The following is a 23,335-nucleotide window of genomic DNA, read 5'->3' as shown; positions in this document are numbered from 1 at the left end:
ATTATTGACTTGTATGGTTCAATGAAGCGTTATTGCAACTTAGTAATGCACTTTTACTGATATCCAAATTGATTTAGTTGTGAGATCACGTGACTAATATCTGCACAATAAATTGTGTAGATTGTTGAGTTAGATTTGTGAACAATGCGAACACTGGGTATCCTATCAGAGCTCAATCCCGAGAGTTTATTGGAGCCGAACTTGGCTCGAGCCGAACGCGTATACACGGTCATTTTTGCTGGTTAGAGCCGTGGGGCTCCGATAAAATGCTGTCGTGTAAACGCAGTATATGAGGCTGTGTTCGCCCACGAAGATCGATCACATTGTAGATAAGCTTGCCGAACAGATAAAAACCTTCAGTACTCTAAAAATAAAATACGCTGAAAGGTTAGAGCAGGTTATCTACTCAACCAAAACAACATCATTTTTACACATTTTATTTTATGCTTTAGCTTGTCCTGGTAGTGATGTTTGCGAAGTGGGATCTAAATGCATCTTCAAATGGTTGTTGGTCTTAATTCTATAGTGTAACAAATTGTTTTGTTGACGGTTTAGAAGCCGAGGTTGTCACCCGGGAACGTGTGTACTATTAAAAAATAAAGGGGAGTGAGTGAGAGAGGTGGCAAATGAACGACTGCCTATATGTGTTTTCTTTTTTTTAGTGGGGGTGGGGGGTGGGTGGGTTACAATATAGTCGTGTAGATACCACTGCTGGCGCTATTTAAATAAAAAACAACTCTAAATCGCGTATAATTATTACCTCATATTACAAGATATATCAACATGAAGAGTGTCAATGAATCAAATATTGAAGTAGTGGATTATTATATTATCTCCGTAATAACTGCTGCCTAGCAACAACATTAACTGCCAATCGATGGTAGCGAGTACAGCGTTGGTGCAGTTCCAGTGGCAGATTATACACAATACAGACAATACATAACGGGAAGTGGACTCTGTCTTGAAAGTACCAGTCATATAAAATTCATTCAAAATAACCGTCCAAATTTAGGGGTCTATTCCGGGCTGTGACTTTGTAGATATTATGTCAGAATTCCGCCGAGGCCCAGATTTAACGATGACGAGCCATAAAACGGATGGGTATGTCAGAGTTACAATACTCGGTATACCGACTAGTTAAAGCGACGCGCTTCAAGCGGGGAAGCCCGGGGGGGTCACTCTATATGCCGTTACTACACCATGTGCGTTCCAAATTTAGCGGGAAAGGGCGGTGTTTTTCACCTTCTAAAGCGGGCCCGCACGGGAGGCAAATAGGCCCCTTTAAAATGCTAATATCTGCAATAGGCCGCCAGGAATAAACCCACAGGGCTGCTGCGCCCGCAGTAGATCTCTTGCAACAACCACTCCCATACACCGCCCTAGGAGTTGCAATAGGGGTGTTTTTTCTTCAATATGCTCTGGGGGGGTTACTAAATTTACATTGCGCCCATAATAGGGGTATACTAGTAGTTTGCCAATGTGCTGCCAGCCCTAGGTGCCTATTATTTTTTTTAGCAAGAATGCCCATGGTGTAAGGTTTTAATATACAGTGACCCCCCGGGCGGGGAAGTCGTCACCTGCGCACGCGTCAGATGGTCATAGCGTGTCATTTTTTTACAAACAAGTGTCTACCCTTGAGTCTTTGCGTTTTAGCGTGTGTTGTTATCGTCGCTTGGGACTCAATTCCCGCGCGTGCGCAGGTGACGACCCTCCTGCTTTAAAGCGCGGTGGTCGTCGCGCAGCGCGTGTTCGAATTTCATGTAAATAGACAATGTATTTTGCACGCGTTGTATACGTCGCTATGAGTCTCACATCGAACAGGACGACTGCCGCCCTTTAAACTAAATAGATTGGCGACACACGTCTTATATACAACAAGCAATCGTTTCAGTTCACCTCTTCAGCGCATCAATAATTCAATTATTATATGAACCTGCCCGCTGGCCTGTCACGAAATCGGTTACGGAGTATACAGCTGATACAAGGCTGTCTGGCAACAAACAAACATGCCGTCTCATAGTGTGAGATAATGTAGTGTTATACATTCAGAGTTCAGAGTAATGCGTAATCACATAATGGATATTTTTAGATGACATTCAGAATTTTATTGAAGACAACACTGATATAACGTGACAGACGTGTACAATGTATATTTGTTCCAGTTTATATCACAGTCATTGATATACATGCGCTTCACTGATACCTGTCATCTCAATTTTCTGTAATTTTCTTGTCAATTTAGTCCAGTCGCTAAATGTTATTATTGTTATTCGAAAGCAAATATTATAACAATTTATTTTTGTGTTGATATCATAGTTTCACGCGTTGGTTAGAAACAATTAATGTACATGTGTATGACGATCGTCTGCATAAGTTAACTAAACATGGTTTACTTTCTCTCACCAACTAGAGAGCGCGATTCAACTAAATATACCACTTTCCCGGAAGTTGCGAGACTGGGGTGGTGCAAACGTACTCCTGCTGTGTCATAACTGAAAATACAAACGTGAAAGTTTGCTGATAGTCGATAGAAGGAAATTTTTTTTTGTGACAACGATTGGTGCACCTAGAAGCATAATATCACGCATGCAAGTTTACACCCCCAAAACGACATGCGCGCGCATGCGAAACGTATCTTAAACTTCCGGGAGAGTTGTCTGTCAGAAGGGGCGACACGACTAAGCACAGTTTGCTTTTGTACGTCACTGAAGCTATTCATCGGTGGACAACATGGCCTGTACGGTCACATTAAAGCGGGGGAGTCGTCGCCTGCTCATGCGTCAGATGGCCTTAGCGTGTCATTATTTACAAACAGCCTTTGCGTTTTTAGCATGTGTTGTTATCGTCACTTGGGTCTCAATTCCCGCGCGTGCGCAGGTGACGACCCCTCCGCTTTAAACATACATATTTTATTAGTATATTTCCTGGTTGTGTTACTTTAGTGTAGTATACGGTTTGGTTGTTTCACATTTATAAAATAAATAAAAATACCGAATTCTTGACCGAAGAGGACAAATTTATAATGATAAAAGAAAATAAAAACATTGCAATGAATATTGCATTGGCCACATTTATATAAACTACTTGAGACAGCAATACCTCTTCCTGGCTTAGCATAACCGCAATCTTTTTAAACATTGTATTTAAATAAGACCACCGCACCCCATAATATAACTATAGGTGTATTGTAATGTTTTTTTCGCATGTTAATGGACAGTGAATCTTGTAATTTGTAAATGTACTTTTATTATTTGTTTCCACTTTACTGTTAATCATTTTTTTATTGCCTTGTAGTTTTTTATTGACTGCCGTACTTGCCAAAGTCTGTGTTGTGTCAAGGAAAAGATGAACTTAGTACTAGTATCTGTTTCATTTGAATAGCACCATCTAGTGGCATATTGACAGTTATTTACTTTACTTTGTTTTCACAAAGTGATTCACGACTCAAGTGATTACCGCCAGAGTGTTGTATCAATCCAAGCTGCAGATAAGGAATGATGCTACTCTGGCGATAATCTTGAATTAGCGAAATTACAGATTAGCTAAATTAGCTAAAACTAACATCCTAGCTAAAAAGACATGTTTTACAGTATAACACTATAATTGTCACTAAGCAAACAAAAGCGTAAACAAGAATTAGATTGCAAGTTTGATGCAACGGATCTTGCATCAGAAACACTGAAAAAATATTTGGTGTATTTTTTTATTGAACTTACTTTTTATTTGCTTGCAGTCTTTTTAAAATGTTGGTAATCGTGAAAAACCACAAGGTGGCGATAGTAAAAATTATACAAAATAAGATGCATGTAATAATAAAAAAATCAATCACAAAATAATAAGTATATTATTATATAAATATATTAGTTTTTAGTTTTTATTATATATTTTATTTATATATCCCACGCCTTGATAAAATGCAATAATATAGAGAATATAACAATGTTTTTCCTGTATTATTCTCGCTCAATCGGTAGTTATGAAAATTAGCATTTATTTGTGTGCGTATGGAATACATTTTGACATGAATTATTCTGAATATACTTCTGAATTTGTCAAAATCAGTTGTTTTCAGTCGTAAGATGTAATATTGTTGTTTTGTACTGTATGTTGGAGAATACATTGAACTCCTGGTATGTAAACGCTGTTTTTGTAGTAGCAGTATTTGTGAGTTTTCGTTCGATGACACAATGAAGTTGTCTAATATGCATATGCATCGGTTGTTTTTGGTACGTACAAATAATGCATATGCGTATCTGTGTTTTTGATTTACCCAATACTATCTTGTGTCCTGCAAACAATACATTATAATCTCATTTGCAGTATAAAACCAAGGCTGTTGATCACTATATCTTTGTAACTGTTTTTTCTTAACGAGAATCTTTTTACCAAAGCAGAGTAACATTTCCACTTTCTATTATATGCATTAAAATTGATAAAATCAGTTTGTTTGGCAAAGATCACGGAGGCTAGTCTGTGCCTAAATCAAGGGCATGGTGCCTAATCACAAATTAAGCACAATTGTCATTACTGACAACGGTTCTGCGTCTGTGCCAGAAATGTTTAGACAATACATACATATGGCGGCTATGGCCCTGGCAGATTCAGGCATAAGGTAGCCAGAAAAGTGCTTAATACAACGATAGAACGTGCCTATAGTAGTAATTGGCATAAGTGTAGGCACACTTCTAAAGGTTGTCTATATTTACATTATTAACCCATGGAGGTATTATTACCTCCATGATTAATCTAACACTATTGTGTGATGTGAAGTACCGAAAGCAAAGTCATGCAACAATACTCAAATATCGATAATGTGTGTTTATAATACCAGTTCTGATGATCTAGATTTTGTATTGCGGGAGAAATAAACTATTGGCATTTGTTTTATTTTACCCACCTCAACTACTAATATTTCAGTGGCCCTTAGCATTTGAAATTAAAAACAAAATAATTACAAAAATTGCCTCTGGGGGCGATCTTCTAAATCCCTACTCGTTAATATCTCATTAGCATAGACTGACGTCAAAGTCTGTGATCAGTATCACTCTCAATGCATAAGAAGATGCATTTTCCTGATAAATAACATCGGTGCTGCACCTGATTTCTCACAACCTGTCTTCGTCTTCGACATGGCTCTTTTACGACAATGTTGCTGTTGGAATAACGTGAGATCAGGATCGTTAGCAAGCGGAATTTACACATTGGTAAGTCATACTCACTGTAATATTGTATGTCAAAACACAGTCCTCTACTAGAATAGTGACTGTGGTCAAAATGATTTGATCAAATCCGCGCGCTTACATGTTGCCGATCAGTATTTATCAAACAAATCCATGACATCTACTCCAAACAGCTATCATGTCGTCGGATTTTTCTAACTGTTAATTGTATGCAATCCGAGAGCTCCTGATCTTAATTTTACTCAGAGAAGTTCGTATGTTGACCTACCCTGACCTACATTGTGTAACAGTATTGACCAACGTTCGGTGACCACCTTCATGTCTGACATATTTTCACCACGGAGGCTAACGATGTAAGCACTTAGTAGTAACGTTGGCGATCAGTACTCCGGATTGTGAGCTAAAAAGACTTTAAACAATTGCGGGATGATGTTTTTTACTGTAAATAATAGATTACATTTCTGGAACAAATTAACCCAAATACCATTCACGTTTATACTCCCACAAACAAAACGTGCTTATATCGTGAGCCCCTGTGTTTTTTTCCACTGATTTCAAAAATAATGATAAAACACGCACTTATGTCAAACAATTCATGTTGAACTCATGGTAATTGATATAATGAGTGGATCGAGCAAATGATGTTGCCTTGTTCAAGGATAACACAGAAACCCCAAAGCACGTTGCAGGCACTTGTAAAACAAAGACTATACCTCTGGCATTATATTACAGAGGTTGCCTTTAAGGATGAGACCCAGGTTCGTGGGTGCTTATATTCAAACCTGTATTTTCACAGTGAAGATGGAATTTGACTACCTACATGTTATATATTTATAGTTAGCTAGGTGTGTGAATCATGTGAAAATATTGTTTTTTCTCAAACTAGTGAAGTGTATGTGTGTTTCTCTCGAAAATAGGCTTTTTTGAGTTTTTTCACTCAAAACAGACGTAATCAAAAAATGCGAGCCTTAGTTTTCTTGGAATAGAAGTCAAAAACTTTTCAATTTATGAATGAATAAATTAGCGTTTGTTTTTATTCTACTCAAGATTTCTGTCGTTTTAATAAGTTCATCGAATAATGCGGTATGTATAGTTATTGGTGTACGAAATGAGAATCTTCTGTGAAATAATTGAACTGTTCCATTGATTCTGTGTCTGTCAGACGTCTATTAAAGTATTATTCGTAGTGCCAAAATGAAAGGCCCGAAAACGGCAAATTTGCATAAAAGTAATTTCTTGTCTTTCTACCCGACTGAAAACCTACCTATTTTTTTTCGTGGTATAAAGTACAAGTTTGATTGCTTTGATACTTGGTATATATGTACCTCTCTCAAATTTGTTCATTATGTGACAAAATCTTAAATGTTGTAATTTTGAAGAATTTTTTTTGTAATTTTTGTTAAAAGTGATATTTTTGAATTGCTTGATTTCATGTACTGTGTGGACTTCTCTCACATTTCTTTGTAATGTAAAATTACCTTCAATGTTTTAATATTTCTGTCATTATTAGTATAAAATGATATTTTTGACTTCTTTTTGAAAACAGCTCATTATTTTTTGTATGTAGGTACCTCAAGCGCACTCATGTAAGATTTGTTTCTTTGTGACTTCTATTCCCTAAAGATATCAAATGTTGTAACCCTTGGCCGTACCTGTGACGTGACCAAGATTTTACTTGTTTTACTTGAATGTCCCTTTCAAATATTAAAAAAAAACTTTCTCATGTAATATTCCTTCTTTGCGTTCCTGCAAGGATTAGAGATTATCTCTCTCAAATATGAATATAAAACATTTTCTCCCATAAAATCCCTGTAAATATTTTTTTTTCAATATAAAACGCAGTTGTCAATCTGTCTGCAATCCTGACATATTTACATATACAAACAATGTGACAACGTCTAAGAACAATATTTTGAAACAAAGTATGTAATCAGTTATCTTAAAATATTCAGAGTAATGTCAATGACAAAATCTCTGTGGTTTTCACTATGAGACGTCAGAGTTGTTGGAACACTTCCTGTTTGATATGGTCACATGCTACCGGTACTTTATTATAGATTTCCTGGAAAATACAAATGTGTGATGCTTTGTGATTATTATATCACATGCATTGATTTTGTTACCATGGATACATGCATGTGCCCCCTGATCAAAGGTAAAAAACCTGTTCTAATCACTTCTGACTGGTTCACTTGTAGATTGTTCAGTCTCGTGTTCAGCACGTAATCTATATGTGTTTCGGTTAAATGTTATTTGTAACGTTTTAACATTTTAAAAGTTTTCTTGGGTTGAAATCTGTCACAAGCACGTTTTTGAGCGTATCTCTTTTTATGTGATCTCTTCTTTTTATCAATAATCGATTACATTAAATGTCATCAACCCCGATTTAAATTGACTCAAAACGTGGCCTGGTTATTCACATTGAAATTCATTTTAAAATTCACATTGCCCAAACTGAAGCAGAACACTATTAGTACCCTATACAATAATGTCAAATCCAGCAGGATGCAACAGTTCGATGCTTTTTGGTTAAATATTATTTTGCTACATATCGTTTATAACGCTGATCTGAACCACTGCCACAATGATAAGGAATATTTACAGTGCAATTTAGCCCAGTGTTTGTCCGCAAGCATAAACAAGGCTTATTAATTTTGTTTTTGCGCATGGTTACTTATCATTAGAATTGGGTACTTCATAGCATTAGGTATATTCTATTATAGTCCCGACAGAAATTATTAGTCCCCGTTCGAACGCAGTCCGAAAACGGGGACTTATGTTTTGACCTCTGTGCGTGTGTGCGTCTGTGCGTGCGTCTGTGTGTGTGTGTCCGAACCTGTATCTTAGAAATGCCTGGACCAATCACAATCAAACTTCACACATACATCATACATGGTATTATACATATGCACATTGATTTGTTTCACGATCTGATTCAAGATGGCCAAATGGCGACCATTTTTGTTCTAAAAATCATCGAAATCAAGCATTTCTCGGCTGTTTACAGATGGATTTTGTTCAAACTTCTCAAGTATCTCTCAATACTCGTTTGACGATCAGATACAAATGTCAATCATTTAAATGTTAAACAGTCATCATAATCATATTCCTGACATCATATTCCAGCTATATAACTAAAAACAAAACTATATATCTTAATTTCGATAACTAACGGGGACTGTGCCATGCATGGCTTGTTTATGTATGATTCTTGACAGTAAAATATGTACATCTGAATAATTGCGATTGCAGAATTCATTTGAGTAAACACAGTGTAATAGGTCAGAGGTCACATGGACTAGGCATGCAGATAGCTGAAAATAAATTCCTAGCTGCTGCTTATCCCATGTATAGTTATTTGATAGTCTTGAATTCTTTTCAAAAACTGCAAGCCTGATTGCTTCGATTTCATGTACTGTGTGGACTTCTCTCACATTTCTTTGTAATGTAAAATTACCTTCAATGTTTTAATATTTCTGTCATTATTAGTATAAAATGATATTTTTGACTTCTTTTTGAAAACAGCTCATTATTTTTTGTATGTAGGTACCTCAAGCGCACTCATGTAAGATTTGTTTCTTTGTGACTTCTATTCCCAAGATATCAAATGTTGTAACCCTTGGCCGTACCTGTGACGTGACCAAGATTTTACTTGTTTTACTTGAATGTCCCTTTCAAATATTAAAAAAAAACTTTCTCATGTAATATTCCTTCTTTGCGTTCCTGCAAGGATTAGAGATTATCTCTCTCAAATATGAATATAAAACATTTTCTCCCATAAAATCCCTGTAAATATTTTTTTTTCAATATAAAACGCAGTTGTCAATCTGTCTGCAATCCTGACATATTTACATATACAAACAATGTGACAACGTCTAAGAACAATATTTTGAAACAAAGTATGTAATCAGTTATCTTAAAATATTCAGAGTAATGTCAATGACAAAATCTCTGTGGTTTTCACTATGAGACGCCAGAGTTGTTGGAACACTTCCTGTTTGATATGGTCACATGCTACCGGTACTTTATTATAGATTTCCTGGAAAATACAAATGTGTGATGCTTTGTGATTATTATATCACATGCATTGATTTTGTTACCATGGATACATGCATGTGCCCCCTGATCAAAGGTAAAAAACCTGTTCTAATCACTTCTGACTGGTTCACTAGTAGATTGTTCAGTCTCGTGTTCAGCACGTAATCTATATGTGTTTCGGTTAAATGTTATTTGTAACGTTTTAACATTTTAAAAGTTTTCTTGGGTTGAAATCTGTCACATGCACGTTTTTGAGCGTATCTCTTGTGATGTGATCTCTCTTTTTATCAATAATCGATTACATTAAATGTCATCAACCCCGATTTAAATTGACTCAAAACATGGCCTGGTTATTCACATTGAAATTCATTTTAAAATTCACATTGCCCAAACTGAAGCAGAACACTATTAGTACCCTATACAATAATGTCAAATCCAGCAGGATGCAACAGTTCAATGCTTTTTGGTTAAATATTATTTTGCTACATATCGTTTATAACGCTGATCTGAACCACTGCCACAATGATAAGGAATATTTACAGTGCAATTTAGCCCAGTGTTTGTCCGCAAGCATAAACAAGGCTTATTAATTTAGTTTTTTGCGCATGGTTGCTTATCATTAGAATTGGGTACTTCATAGCATTAGGCATATTCTATTATAGTCCCGACAGAAATTATTAGTCCCCGTTCAGACACAGTCCGAAAACGGGGACTTATGTTTTGACCTCTGTGCGTGCGTGCGTCTGTGCGTGCGTCTGTGCGTGCGTCTGTGCGTGCGTCCGAACCTGTATCTTAGAAATGCCTGGACCAATCACAATCAAACTTCACACATATATCATACATGGTATTATACATATGCACATTGATTTGTTTCACGATCTGATTGAAGATGGCCAAATGGCGTCCATTTTTGTTCTAAAAATCATCAAAATCAAGCATTTCTCGGCTGTTTACAGATGGATTTTGTTCAAACTTCTCAAGTATCTCTCAATACTCGTTTGACGATCAGATACAAATGTCAATCATTTTAATGTTAAACAGTCATCATAATCATATTCCTGACATCATATTTCAGCTATATAACTAAAAACAAAACTATATATCTTAATTTCGATAACTAACGGGGACTGTGCCATGCATGGCTTGTTTATGTATGATTCTTGACAGTAAAATATGTACATCTGAATAATTGCGATTGCAGAATTCATTTGAGTAAACACAGTGTAATAGGTCAGAGGTCACATGGACTAGGCATGCAGACAGCTGAAAATAAATTCGTAGCTGCTGCTTATCCCATGTATAGTTATTTGATAGTCTTGAATTCTTTTCAAAAACTGCAAGCCCGATTGCTTCGATTTCATGTACTGTGTGGACTTCTTTCACATTTCTTTGTAATGTAAAATTACCTTCAATGTTTTAATATTTCTGTCATTATTAGTATAAAATGATATTTTTGACTTCTTTTTGAAAACAGCTCATTATTTTTTGTATGTAGGTACCTCAAGCGCACTCATGTAAGATTTGTTTCTTTGTGACTTCTATTCCCTAAAGATATCAAATGTTGTAACCCTTGGCCGTACCTGTGACGTGACCAAGATTTTACTTGTTTTACTTGAATGTCCCTTTCAAATATTAAAAAAAAACTTTCTCATGTAATATTCCTTCTTTGCGTTCCTGCAAGGATTAGAGATTATCTCTCTCAAATATGAATATAAAACATTTTCTCCCATAAAATCCCTGTAAATATTTTTTTTTCAATATAAAACGCAGTTGTCAATCTGTCTGCAATCCTGACATATTTACATATACAAACAATGTGACAACGTCTAAGAACAATATTTTGAAACAAAGTATGTAATCAGTTATCTTAAAATATTCAGAGTAATGTCAATGACAAAATCTCTGTGGTTTTCACTATGAGACGCCAGAGTTGTTGGAACACTTCCTGTTTGATATGGTCACATGCTACCGGTACTTTATTATAGATTTCCTGGAAAATACAAATGTGTGATGCTTTGTGATTATTATATCACATGCATTGATTTTGTTACCATGGATACATGCATGTGCCCCCTGATCAAAGGTAAAAAACCTGTTCTAATCACTTCTGACTGGTTCACTTGTAGATTGTTCAGTCTCGTGTTCAGCACGTAATCTATATGTGTTTCGGTTAAATGTTATTTGTAACGTTTTAACATTTTAAAAGTTTTCTTGGGTTGAAATCTGTCACAAGCACGTTTTTGAGCGTATCTCTTTTTATGTGATCTCTTCTTTTTATCAATAATCGATTACATTAAATGTCATCAACCCCGATTTAAATTGACTCAAAACGTGGCCTGGTTATTCACATTGAAATTCATTTTAAAATTCACATTGCCCAAACTGAAGCAGAACACTATTAGTACCCTATACAATAATGTCAAATCCAGCAGGATGCAACAGTTCGATGCTTTTTGGTTAAATATTATTTTGCTACATATCGTTTATAACGCTGATCTGAACCACTGCCACAATGATAAGGAATATTTACAGTGCAATTTAGCCCAGTGTTTGTCCGCAAGCATAAACAAGGCTTATTAATTTTGTTTTTGCGCATGGTTACTTATCATTAGAATTGGGTACTTCATAGCATTAGGTATATTCTATTATAGTCCCGACAGAAATTATTAGTCCCCGTTCGAACGCAGTCCGAAAACGGGGACTTATGTTTTGACCTCTGTGCGTGCGTGCGTCTGTGCGTGCGTCTGTGTGTGTGTGTCCGAACCTGTATCTTAGAAATGCCTGGACCAATCACAATCAAACTTCACACATACATCATACATGGTATTATACATATGCACATTGATTTGTTTCACGATCTGATTCAAGATGGCCAAATGGCGACCATTTTTGTTCTAAAAATCATCGAAATCAAGCATTTCTCGGCTGTTTACAGATGGATTTTGTTCAAACTTCTCAAGTATCTCTCAATACTCGTTTGACGATCAGATACAAATGTCAATCATTTAAATGTTAAACAGTCATCATAATCATATTCCTGACATCATATTCCAGCTATATAACTAAAAACAAAACTATATATCTTAATTTCGATAACTAACGGGGACTGTGCCATGCATGGCTTGTTTATGTATGATTCTTGACAGTAAAATATGTACATCTGAATAATTGCGATTGCAGAATTCATTTGAGTAAACACAGTGTAATAGGTCAGAGGTCAGAGGTCACATGGACTAGGCATGCAGACAGCTGAAAATAAATTCGTAGCTGCTGCTTATCCCATGTATAGTTATTTGATAGTCTTGAATTCTTTTCAAAAACTGCAAGCCTGATTGCTTCGATTTCATGTACTGTGTGGACTTCTTTCACATTTCTTTGTAATGTAAAATTACCTTCAATGTTTTAATATTTCTGTCATTATTAGTATAAAATGATATTTTTGACTTCTTTTTGAAAACAGCTCATTATTTTTTGTATGTAGGTACCTCAAGCGCACTCATGTAAGATTTGTTTCTTTGTGACTTCTATTCCCTAAAGATATCAAATGTTGTAACCCTTGGCCGTACCTGTGACGTGACCAAGATTTTACTTGTTTTACTTGAATGTCCTTTTCAAATATTAAAAAAAAACTTTCTCGTGTAATATTCCTTCTTTGCGTTCCTGCAAGGATTAGAGATTATCTCTCTCAAATATGAATATAAAACATTTTGTCCCATAAAATCCCTGTAAATATTTTTTTTTCAATATAAAATGCAGTTGTCAATCTGTCTGCAATCCTGACATATTTACATATACAAACAATGTGACAACGTCTAAGAACAATATTTTGAAACAAAGTATGTAATCAGTTATCTTAAAATATTCAGAGTAATGTCAATGACAAAATCTCTGTGGTTTTCACTATGAGACGCCAGAGTTGTTGGAACACTTCCTGTTTGATATGGTCACATGCTACCGGTACTTTATTATAGATTTCCTGGAAAATACAAATGTGTGATGCTTTGTGATTATTATATCACATGCATTGATTTTGTTACCATGGATACATGCATGTGCCCCCTGATCAAAGGTAAAAAACCTGTTCTAATCACTTCTGACTGGTTCACTAGTAGATTGTTCAGTCTCGTGTTCAGCACGTAATCTATATGTGTTTCGGTTAAATGTTATTTGTAACGTTTTAACATTTTAAAAGTTTTCTTGGGTTGAAATCTGTCACATGCACGTTTTTGAGCGTATCTCTTGTGATGTGATCTCTCTTTTTATCAATAATCGATTACATTAAATGTCATCAACCCCGATTTAAATTGACTCAAAACATGGCCTGGTTATTCACATTGAAATTCATTTTAAAATTCACATTGCCCAAACTGAAGCAGAACACTATTAGTACCCTATACAATAATGTCAAATCCAGCAGGATGCAACAGTTCGATGCTTTTTGGTTAAATATTATTTTGCTACATATCGTTTATAACGCTGATCTGAACCACTGCCACAATGATAAGGAATATTTACAGTGCAATTTAGCCCAGTGTTTGTCCGCAAGCATAAACAAGGCTTATTAATTTAGTTTTTTGCGCATGGTTGCTTATCATTAGAATTGGGTACTTCATAGCATTAGGCATATTCTATTATAGTCCCGACAAAAATTATTAGTCCCCGCTCAGACACAGTCCGAAAACGGGGACTTATGTTTTGACCTCTGTGCGTGCGTGCGTCTGTGCGTGCGTCTGTGCGTGCGTCCGAACCTGTATCTTAGAAATGCCTGGACCAATCACAATCAAACTTCACACATATATCATACATGGTATTATACATATGCACATTGATTTGTTTCACGATCTGATTCAAGATGGCCAAATGGCGGCCATTTTTGTTCTAAAAATCATCAAAATCAAGCATTTCTCGGCTGTTTACAGATGGATTTTGTTCAAACTTCTCAAGTATCTCTCAATACTCGTTTGACGATCAGATACAAATGTCAATCATTTTAATGTTAAACAGTCATCATAATCATATTCCTGACATCATATTTCAGCTATATAACTAAAAACAAAACTATATATCTTAATTTCGATAACTAACGGGGACTGTGCCATGCATGGCTTGTTTATGTATGATTCTTGACAGTAAAATATGTACATCTGAATAATTGCGATTGCAGAATTCATTTGAGTAAACACAGTGTAATAGGTCAGAGGTCACATGGACTAGGCATGCAGACAGCTGAAAATAAATTCGTAGCTGCTGCTTATCCCATGTATAGTTATTTGATAGTCTTGAATTCTTTTCAAAAACTGCAAGCCCGATTGCTTCGATTTCATGTACTGTGTGGACTTCTTTCACATTTCTTTGTAATGTAAAATTACCTTCAATGTTTTAATATTTCTGTCATTATTAGTATAAAATGATATTTTTGACTTCTTTTTGAAAACAGCTCATTATTTTTTGTATGTAGGTACCTCAAGCGCACTCATGTAAGATTTGTTTCTTTGTGACTTCTATTCCCTAAAGATATCAAATGTTGTAACCCTTGGCCGTACCTGTGACGTGACCAAGATTTTACTTGTTTTACTTGAATGTTCCTTTCAAATATTAAAAAAAAACTTTCTCATGTAATATTCCTTCTTTGCGTTCCTGCAAGGATTAGAGATTATCTCTCTCAAATATGAATATAAAACATTTTGTCCCATAAAATCCCTGTAAATATTTTTTTTTCAATATAAAACGCAGTTGTCAATCTGTCTGCAATCCTGACATATTTACATATACAAACAATGTGACAACGTCTAAGAACAATATTTTGAAACAAAGTATGTAATCAGTTATCTTAAAATATTCAGAGTAATGTCAATGACAAAATCTCTGTGGTTTTCACTATGAGACGCCAGAGTTGTTGGAACACTTCCTGTTTGATATGGTCACATGCTACCGGTACTTTATTATAGATTTCCTGGAAAATACAAATGTGTGATGCTTTGTGATTATTATATCACATGCATTGATTTTGTTACCATGGATACATGCATGTGCCCCCTGATCAAAGGTAAAAAACCTGTTCTAATCACTTCTGACTGGTTCACTTGTAGATTGTTCAGTCTCATGTTCAGCACGTAATCTATATGTGTTTCGGTTAAATGTTATTTGTAACGTTTTAACATTTTAAAAGTTTTCTTGGGTTGAAATCTGTCACAAGCACGTTTTTGAGAGTATCTCTTGTGATGTGATCTCTCTTTTTATCAATAATCGATTACATTAAATGTCATCAACCCCGATTTAAATTGACTCAAAACATGGCCTGGTTATTCACATTGAAATTCATTTTAAAATTCACATTGCCCAAACTGAAGCAGAACACTATTAGTACCCTATACAATAATGTCAAATCCAGCAGGATGCAACAGTTCAATGCTTTTTGGTTAAATATTATTTTGCTACATATCGTTTATAACGCTGATCTGAACCACTGCCACAATGATAAGGAATATTTACAGTGCAAATGCCCAATAACAAGGCTTATTAATTTTGTTTTTTGCGCATGGTTGCTTATCATTAGAATTGGGCACTTCATAGCATTAGGCATATTCTATTATAGTCCCGACAGAAATTATTTATGTATGAAAAAATATTTAGATTACAATATTTTATTCTTGACAGTAAATTTTGTACATCTGAATAATTGCGATTGCGGAATTCATTTGAATAAACACAGTGTAATAGGTCAGAGGTCATAGGTCACATGGACTAGGCATGCAGACGGCTGAAAATTAATTCCTAGCTGTTATTTACCCCATGTATAGTTATTTGATAGAAAGTACATGTACAATTAAAAATGCAGCTTTTGTTTTAATATTAATTGCACATTTAATAAATTATTTGTAATAATTGCTACTTGGTAAATATATCTTTTTTGACCATGGTTAAACTGTACCAAGCGTTTCACCAGATTCAAATTGCTGTTCTAAAAAGAATTTTGATTTTAATAAGCCACAAACTAATGTATGAGTATTTTGTCTGTACAGCCCTGTCATGTAGTCACAAACTTTTGAATATGGTTTCTGTTGTAAAATGTACTATACATCTATGTCAGTAGACGTAGGAAAGACAACAGTGAAATTCAATGTTGTGTGGTCCAAAAAATATATTTAAAAAACAAAATAATAACCCCCTCCAAACATTTACTTTTAAGCTTAGTCTTAGTGACTGAATATGATTTCAGAATGTCAACACACTGATACGTGTCTTCGATAATGTGGCTTTACATATATATCCTCTAGCATGTATTGGACTTACATCACTAAGGGACTGTGTGTGCATCTACATATTTTGTTTCATGATCCGCTTAACAATAGTTGAATGATGGCCATTTTAAGGCCGAAAATGCATCAAAATCACGTATTTTCACAATTCCGGAACCGGATCTCAGTCATGCATGGATGGATTTTGTTCAGATTTAGCACAATGTGTTGTACATATGCAGGTGCATTTCGGTCATGATCTGCTTTGAATGTATATGTCGCTCAAATATGAACGGAACGGGGACGTGTCATTGACAATGACTTGTCAAATTTTGATTTGTGTTCCAAAAAAATTTGTTTTATTATCATAAAATATATACCTATGTTTATTTGTAGATTGTATTAAATGTTCATAGTCAAAAAATCTAATTAATATTACAAAACAATTAATAAACATAAGTGAGTCCTCCTGAGATGCATATTAGCTCATACAACAGGTTGTGACTATGGGTGTGAGCAAACTTTACCTGTGACACTAAGTATGTTCTTAACATATATTATATGTTAGTCACTTGCTTGGTACATGTTCATGTTTTACTTGTGCTTTAATTGCCCACTATGTAAGTATTGTTAGACAGAGTGTCATTGGGTAACGCCATAACAAATAAGCTGGCATATGTTTACGATACTGAAGACATACACTTTACATTGAATACAAAAGTTGCATGAATATAAAAAAATCAGTTTGTGATGGGATAAAAGCCATCTTACTTTTTGGTCATATTACTTTATATTAGGCATGATTATTTCCCCTCCCCCTAAATGCAACAGTGACTGTGTCATTAACAGTGACTTCTTGATGCGTATTTGGATGTTTTTTCTAAATAGTGTGACTTGATGCCATCAATGCTCTTTAAATGTCATGCACTTGTTCTTTTGCTCTCATTTTTATTGACCTGAATGCTTTGTACACCTTTTACCAGACGTTCTCAGGGCGTTTTAAAGATGTAATTCAGACATTGTCTAAAAGTAGCTTAGCATGTTGTCATTACAAGCTGACTAGCACTTGCCAAACACCATGTCTGAACGGTTTGGCACCAGTGGGGAAATTGACCTAGACCATCCCTGACATCCCTATCAAATTATGGCTGTCTCAACACTTGGATTGGCTGGGTGGTTGGAGGAAAGAATTCACAACAAATATCAAAAGATAACATACAAACTTGCTTGCTTATAGGATTAAAGTTTGATCAGTATAAAACATATTGGATTAGAGGTGCATGTCATGTTAATTAACAACTACCGGTATTTCTATCAAAGCACTATTTAGGAAAATGTATAACCACACTCCTTGATCACTGCTAGTGATGGAGTTTGGTAAATACATAATGGGACCGTGGAATGTCATTGACCATTGACATTTAATCACTACTAATCATGGTGCATCTTATTTTCATCAGAATTGGTACATCTCTGATTGCCCATTTTTTTGGCATTCTGTTACAATTTTCTCTAAAACCATGATTCAAAAAATATTCAAAAGGCTGTGGAATATATCCAAATCTATTATTAAATACCGGTAGCACTTTTAAATTACAATATTTTGATTAACTATTTAATTTTTTGATTAATCTATTTTAATAGATGTGAAAATACCTGCTAAATAATCTTAAATTATCAGTTGTGACGTTATATAGTTGTAATATAAAACAACATGTCTGTCGTGGCGCATGTACATCTGACTTTAAATATTCAGATAAGCTAAACCATAACAAAGTGCAATCTGATCTTGGGAATTCACGCCATACATCATTACTTTCTCAGTTTCTATGAATGCAATGTTTAATCGAAAAAATTAAAACTGGAGGGTTGTCACCTGTGCACATGCAGGAATTCCCAAGCGACGATAACAACACAAAGACTCATGGTTAGATGCTTGTTAGTAAACAATGACACGCTATGGTCTTCTGATGCACGCGCAGGTGACGACTTCCCCACTTTAAATTACTAGGGATGACCATTGATAATAAGACCACAGATCTGTAATAGGTATCAACGATGCATTTATCTCGCCCAGATATCAGATTTTACATGCAGACTGGTAGTTTTATTGATTTGTTAGTAGTGCTCGGTGGGTTGTGCAAAAATCGACGTGTTTATCAAACAAATCTCATAAATACATGCCACGACGACCTCCGTACTTATCCATCAATAACTGAGAAGAATCTTATTTTTCAAACATATAACTTTAAGGCATGGGATTAATCAAACACTCTTCATCTGACTCCTACACATTGTACCCCCGGCAGCAGAATTAAATGTCATATGATGTTTATTGTTCTTAAATCTCACGATTACCACAGATAATCCTCTTAGAACCTTTAACTTTTGCATAAAAAATGAATATTTATTTTGTGTAAAGTGACACCGAACAAATGTATAAACATCTTAAAACATGTATTATTTCACTGATTGATCTAATGGATAAAATCAGGCAATTTTTAATTTTTAATTTGTTCACTAGTCTAAAACCTGAAATAACATGTCAAACTTGCAGTGGTCCTGAGTTTTTTGATTAAAAATGGCTGACTGGCAGCCATCTTGTTTTTTGAAAAAGTTGTATTTTGAACATGCTTTGTCAGTTTTCATTCAAACTTGGTACATAGATTATACATGTTAGGATACATGTCCATGACAATTTCTGTCGCAATTGGATAAAAGATGGCCGACTGGCAGGCATCTTGTTTTTTTTTTAAATGTGGTATCTTGGACATGCTTTGTCAGTTTTCATTCAAATTTGGCACATACTTTATACATGTTAGTATACATGTCCATGACAATTAATTTCAAAATCAGATCAAGGAAGGCCAATGGACAGCTATCTGACTTTTTGGCCTTACTACTAATTTTGAAGATTTATGTACCATTTTCATTTATATTTGACACATACATCATCCATGTCACTTTGTTTCATAATCAGATCAAAAATGGCCAAATAACGGCTGTTTTTATTTTTGGCCATATTACTATGTCACACATGTATAATTTTCATTGATATTTAGCATGTCATAATTGGATACATGTACATGTCAATTCAATTTGCAATTTGATCAAATATGGCAGACTGGCGGCCATCTTGTTAGTTTAAAATGTGATAACTTGGACATGCTTTTACTTGTGATCTATGTTTTTCTTTTCCATGTCTCAAACCGGAGGGGTCGTCACTCAACACGTGTTCAAATTTGATGTAAATAAACAATCTGTTGTATACGCCACTTTGGACTAAAATTTCAGGGACACGCTCGCGATAACCCCTCCACTTTAATATGACAAGCACAAAGAAAACTTTCAAAAATTTAACGAGGACTGTGACATTTTCAATGACTTGTTATTCTGGGTTATTTCATTATGAGGCGCAAGTGAAAAAAAAAATTAAGTTCACCTAACAATAACGTTTATCTCAGACATGCTAACTGCTCACATTTAAACTCCACACATACATTGTACATTGTAAAGCAAGCATTTCTGTGATTTCGGTTCCAGATATTCATATATTGATGAACTTTGTTCAAATTTAGTATATACATTGAACCTTGATGCATGTAATTTTGTTTTTCAGATGAGATTCAAAATGGCTGATGGATTCTTTGTAGTGTTACTATTATGATACAGATTTAGGCAGACTACTGATCACTAAATGTTAAGTCAGCTCGGACCAGTATAATTTTTAGCTTGTTAAATATTACCTAACAGACCAGAAAATGTACATCATTAAAGAGAAAAGTTTGATCAGGTCAGGTTCTTACTGAGGATCTTAATGATGTCACTTAATCACTTGTTGAATTCAATGACCAACTTGGTGGCTTTCAAAATTGGAACAGGAAACACCTAGATATGATACACGTGATAATATTATGCATCTTTTGTATTATTTTTCAGGTATTTGCGATGATTTGTATTGCTATTGACTTGTACAATGCTATCTGCTATCAGCAGGAAGGTGTAGTGTATACATACCAAGGTGAGACTAAACACGCAAATAGCACCCTCATGATGAATGACAGTCCCTTTGCATTGCTAATGTGACAAATCTTTCAGTACCATGAAGTTGGTGGCTGTATGTCTGTCCTGCAAACAGTTATGTTAATTTTTGTGCTAAAAATCATCAAAATCAAGCATTTCTCGGCTGTTTACAGATGGATTTTGTTTAAACTTGGTATATACATTAGACATTATAGAACCTTGATGCACATCATTTTGTTTTACGATCTGATTCAAGATGGCCTAATGGCGGCCATTTTTATGCTAAAAAATCCTAAAAATCAAGCATTTCTCGGCTGTTTACAGATGGATTTTGTTCAAACTTGGTATATACATTAGACATTATGGGACCTTTTTCAGATAAGATTCAAAATGGTCGACTGGCGGCCATTTTGTTTTAATGAATATGGTTCTCGTGCCATTTCTCTGACTTGCTTTCACTGATTATGTTCAAATTTCAAATATTCATTATACATCATGCATAGATAGACAGATATATTGGTTTGACAATCCTATTCAAAATGGCCAAATGGTGGCCATTTTTGTGCTAAAAAAATCATCAAATATCAAGCATTTCTGGCATTTATAGATGGATTTCGTTCAAACTTGGTACATATATTAGACATTACAGGTTCCTGATGCACATCATTTATTTTTCAGATGGGATTCAAAATGGCTGTCTGGCGGCCATTTTGTTTTAATGAATGGGCTTCTAGACCCATATCTCAGACTTGTTTTGACTGATTATATTCAAATTTTAAATATTCATTATACATCATGTCATAGATAAACAGATATATTGGTTTGACGATCTATTCAAAATGGCCAAATGGTGGTCAATTTTGTGCTAAAAAATCATCAAATATCAAGCATTTATGGATGGATTTCATTCAAACTTAAATTGGTACATGCATTAGACATTACGGGTTCCTGATGCACGTCATTTTATTTTTCAAATTGGATTCAAAATGGCTGACTGGCGGCCATTTTGTTTTAATGATTGGGCTTCTAGAGCCATATCTCTTAAATGCTTTGACTGATTATATCCATAAACAGTGCTCAATTTACTCATTAGGCTTAACTCGCGGGTTTGTTTTGAAGACCTCTCTGTCAAACAGTCAAAAAGCTGATTTTTGTGATTCCATTTTAATTAATGAGTGTGTGTAAAAAATTACTGTAATACAGCATGAATAGTGTGTGGGGAGATTACTTTAATACAGTGTGGATAATATATTGCCGTAATCTCCGTAATACATTGAATAACAACCAGTCACAATTCTTCACACATGCATTTCTAAATCCCTAAATCATCTTTTACTCCAGTTATTGAGGTGGTGTTTTACGTGATGTTGTCCATGTATATTTTCATCGCTGTGTTATCAGTTATCGTCATTGTAGGCGTTCATAAGGTATGTACATATACATACTACATGTGCATGTTTGTTTGCTTATACCCCTAGAGTAAAAAAAAGATTATATATCAGTTAAACCCACAGTTACATTTCACAGCAAGAACTATTGAGTTTTTTCCCTTTAAAAGTAGATTTGTTGTCTTGTTTTAACATCTTCTAATTTTTTATACACAATTAATTTATAATTAAATTATTAGATTCAGTTCATGGCTATTTTAAAGAAATATCCACTTGCATTTTTTTGAACCCAGGATCGAGTTATAAGACACAAATCAACCAATATTGTTATTTCTTTCACATGATAATGTTTTTATTGGCATCATAAGTTTATTAACTCATGATATGTACAGGATAAAAATGGTTCTACAAAACAAAATAATAGTAGCAAAGCTAAGGAAAAAGAACAAACAAACTCTAATTCCATAAAAAAATCCTTAGGTATGTTGATGATGTTGTCTGACTGAACTGTAATGGATTCAGCTCTGACCAGTGACATATGTGTGCCGTTCAGGATAAAACTAATTTGTTATCACTGTTGTTAGTGTTTTCCTTTAAGCTGGGAAATTTTAACAAAGTGTTTTTCATCTTTACATTCGTTTTGTGCGGTCCTACTACTTAACGCGCAGACACGCGAGGGAGGCGAACAGGGGGAATACCTAACGCGCGGGGCAGCGGCAGCAATCCTTGTACTGTATAATATTCGTTTATGCTCAAAATTTGAACCGGAGTGGCGAATTCGAGCAGCTATCCACACTTTTTATGATCAACGTCCGGGCAGGACCCCGTTTTGTGTACAATTGTGACATGTTTTAGAATTGACTGCAGTTTGTTTATGTCTGCCAGTTGCAATTTTAAGACATGGTTACTATTATATAGGTAAGGTCATACAGAGCTGAACATTCGTAATAACAAGTAGGTAACTTTGAGTTTTAGTGTCTTTTTGTTCGCCACAATATTTGTGGTCTGATTCTATTTGCAAATAGTTTTCACTTTCAACCATATACAACTTGAAGAAGATGTTGTGTCAAATGAATATTATTAGATTTGTATATTGTAGTTGGCATAATTATTTTTGGCAAAAAGCGGCTGGGGAATTATTTGACATCGCTTATCCTGGTTATGTTATCATCCAGACGCTAACCTTCAAATAGTAAATATCACCGTGCTTGTTGAAAATCACAATCCTTATTTTTAGAAATAAAAGTTTCTTATATGATAGCTAACTTATACGGACGGTAGTGAAATTGCAAAATATTATAGTATTTAATGTGTCTTGCCATCTGAGAATGTGAAAATATACTTTAAAAAATTCATTTTTCAGTTGAAAAATTGACATACAAATACTGGAAATCTTAAGCATCTCACAGAGAAATGTGTACAAAGTTTATAATTTCTTTCTCAGTTTGAAGTTTGTTGCTAGTCCACT

At 34.8% G+C, this 23,335-nt stretch overlaps 1 protein-coding gene across 1 annotated transcript in view; it reads left to right on the top strand.

Annotated features, from left to right (window-relative positions):
• Nucleotides 1-5,025: 5,025 nt before the first annotated feature.
• Nucleotides 5,026-23,335, top strand: part of LOC144355082 (uncharacterized) — a 74,148-nt gene continuing 55,838 nt past the window's right edge. Inside the window, exons 1-3 of the mRNA XM_085498588.1 lie at nt 5,026-5,204; nt 20,396-20,477; nt 21,821-21,906. Of these exons, the coding sequence (XP_085354714.1) occupies nt 5,130-5,204; nt 20,396-20,477; nt 21,821-21,906 (243 nt within the window). The 5' untranslated portion in view covers nt 5,026-5,129. The remainder of the gene's footprint in view (nt 5,205-20,395; nt 20,478-21,820; nt 21,907-23,335) is intronic.

This window comes from Saccoglossus kowalevskii, chromosome 4 (genome assembly GCF_978046115.1).
Source record: "Saccoglossus kowalevskii chromosome 4, keSacKowa6.1, whole genome shotgun sequence".
Lineage (NCBI taxonomy): Eukaryota > Metazoa > Hemichordata > Enteropneusta > Harrimaniidae > Saccoglossus > Saccoglossus kowalevskii.
Note: the sequence above shows the minus strand (reverse complement) of the source record. Positions and strands in the feature narration are given on the sequence as shown.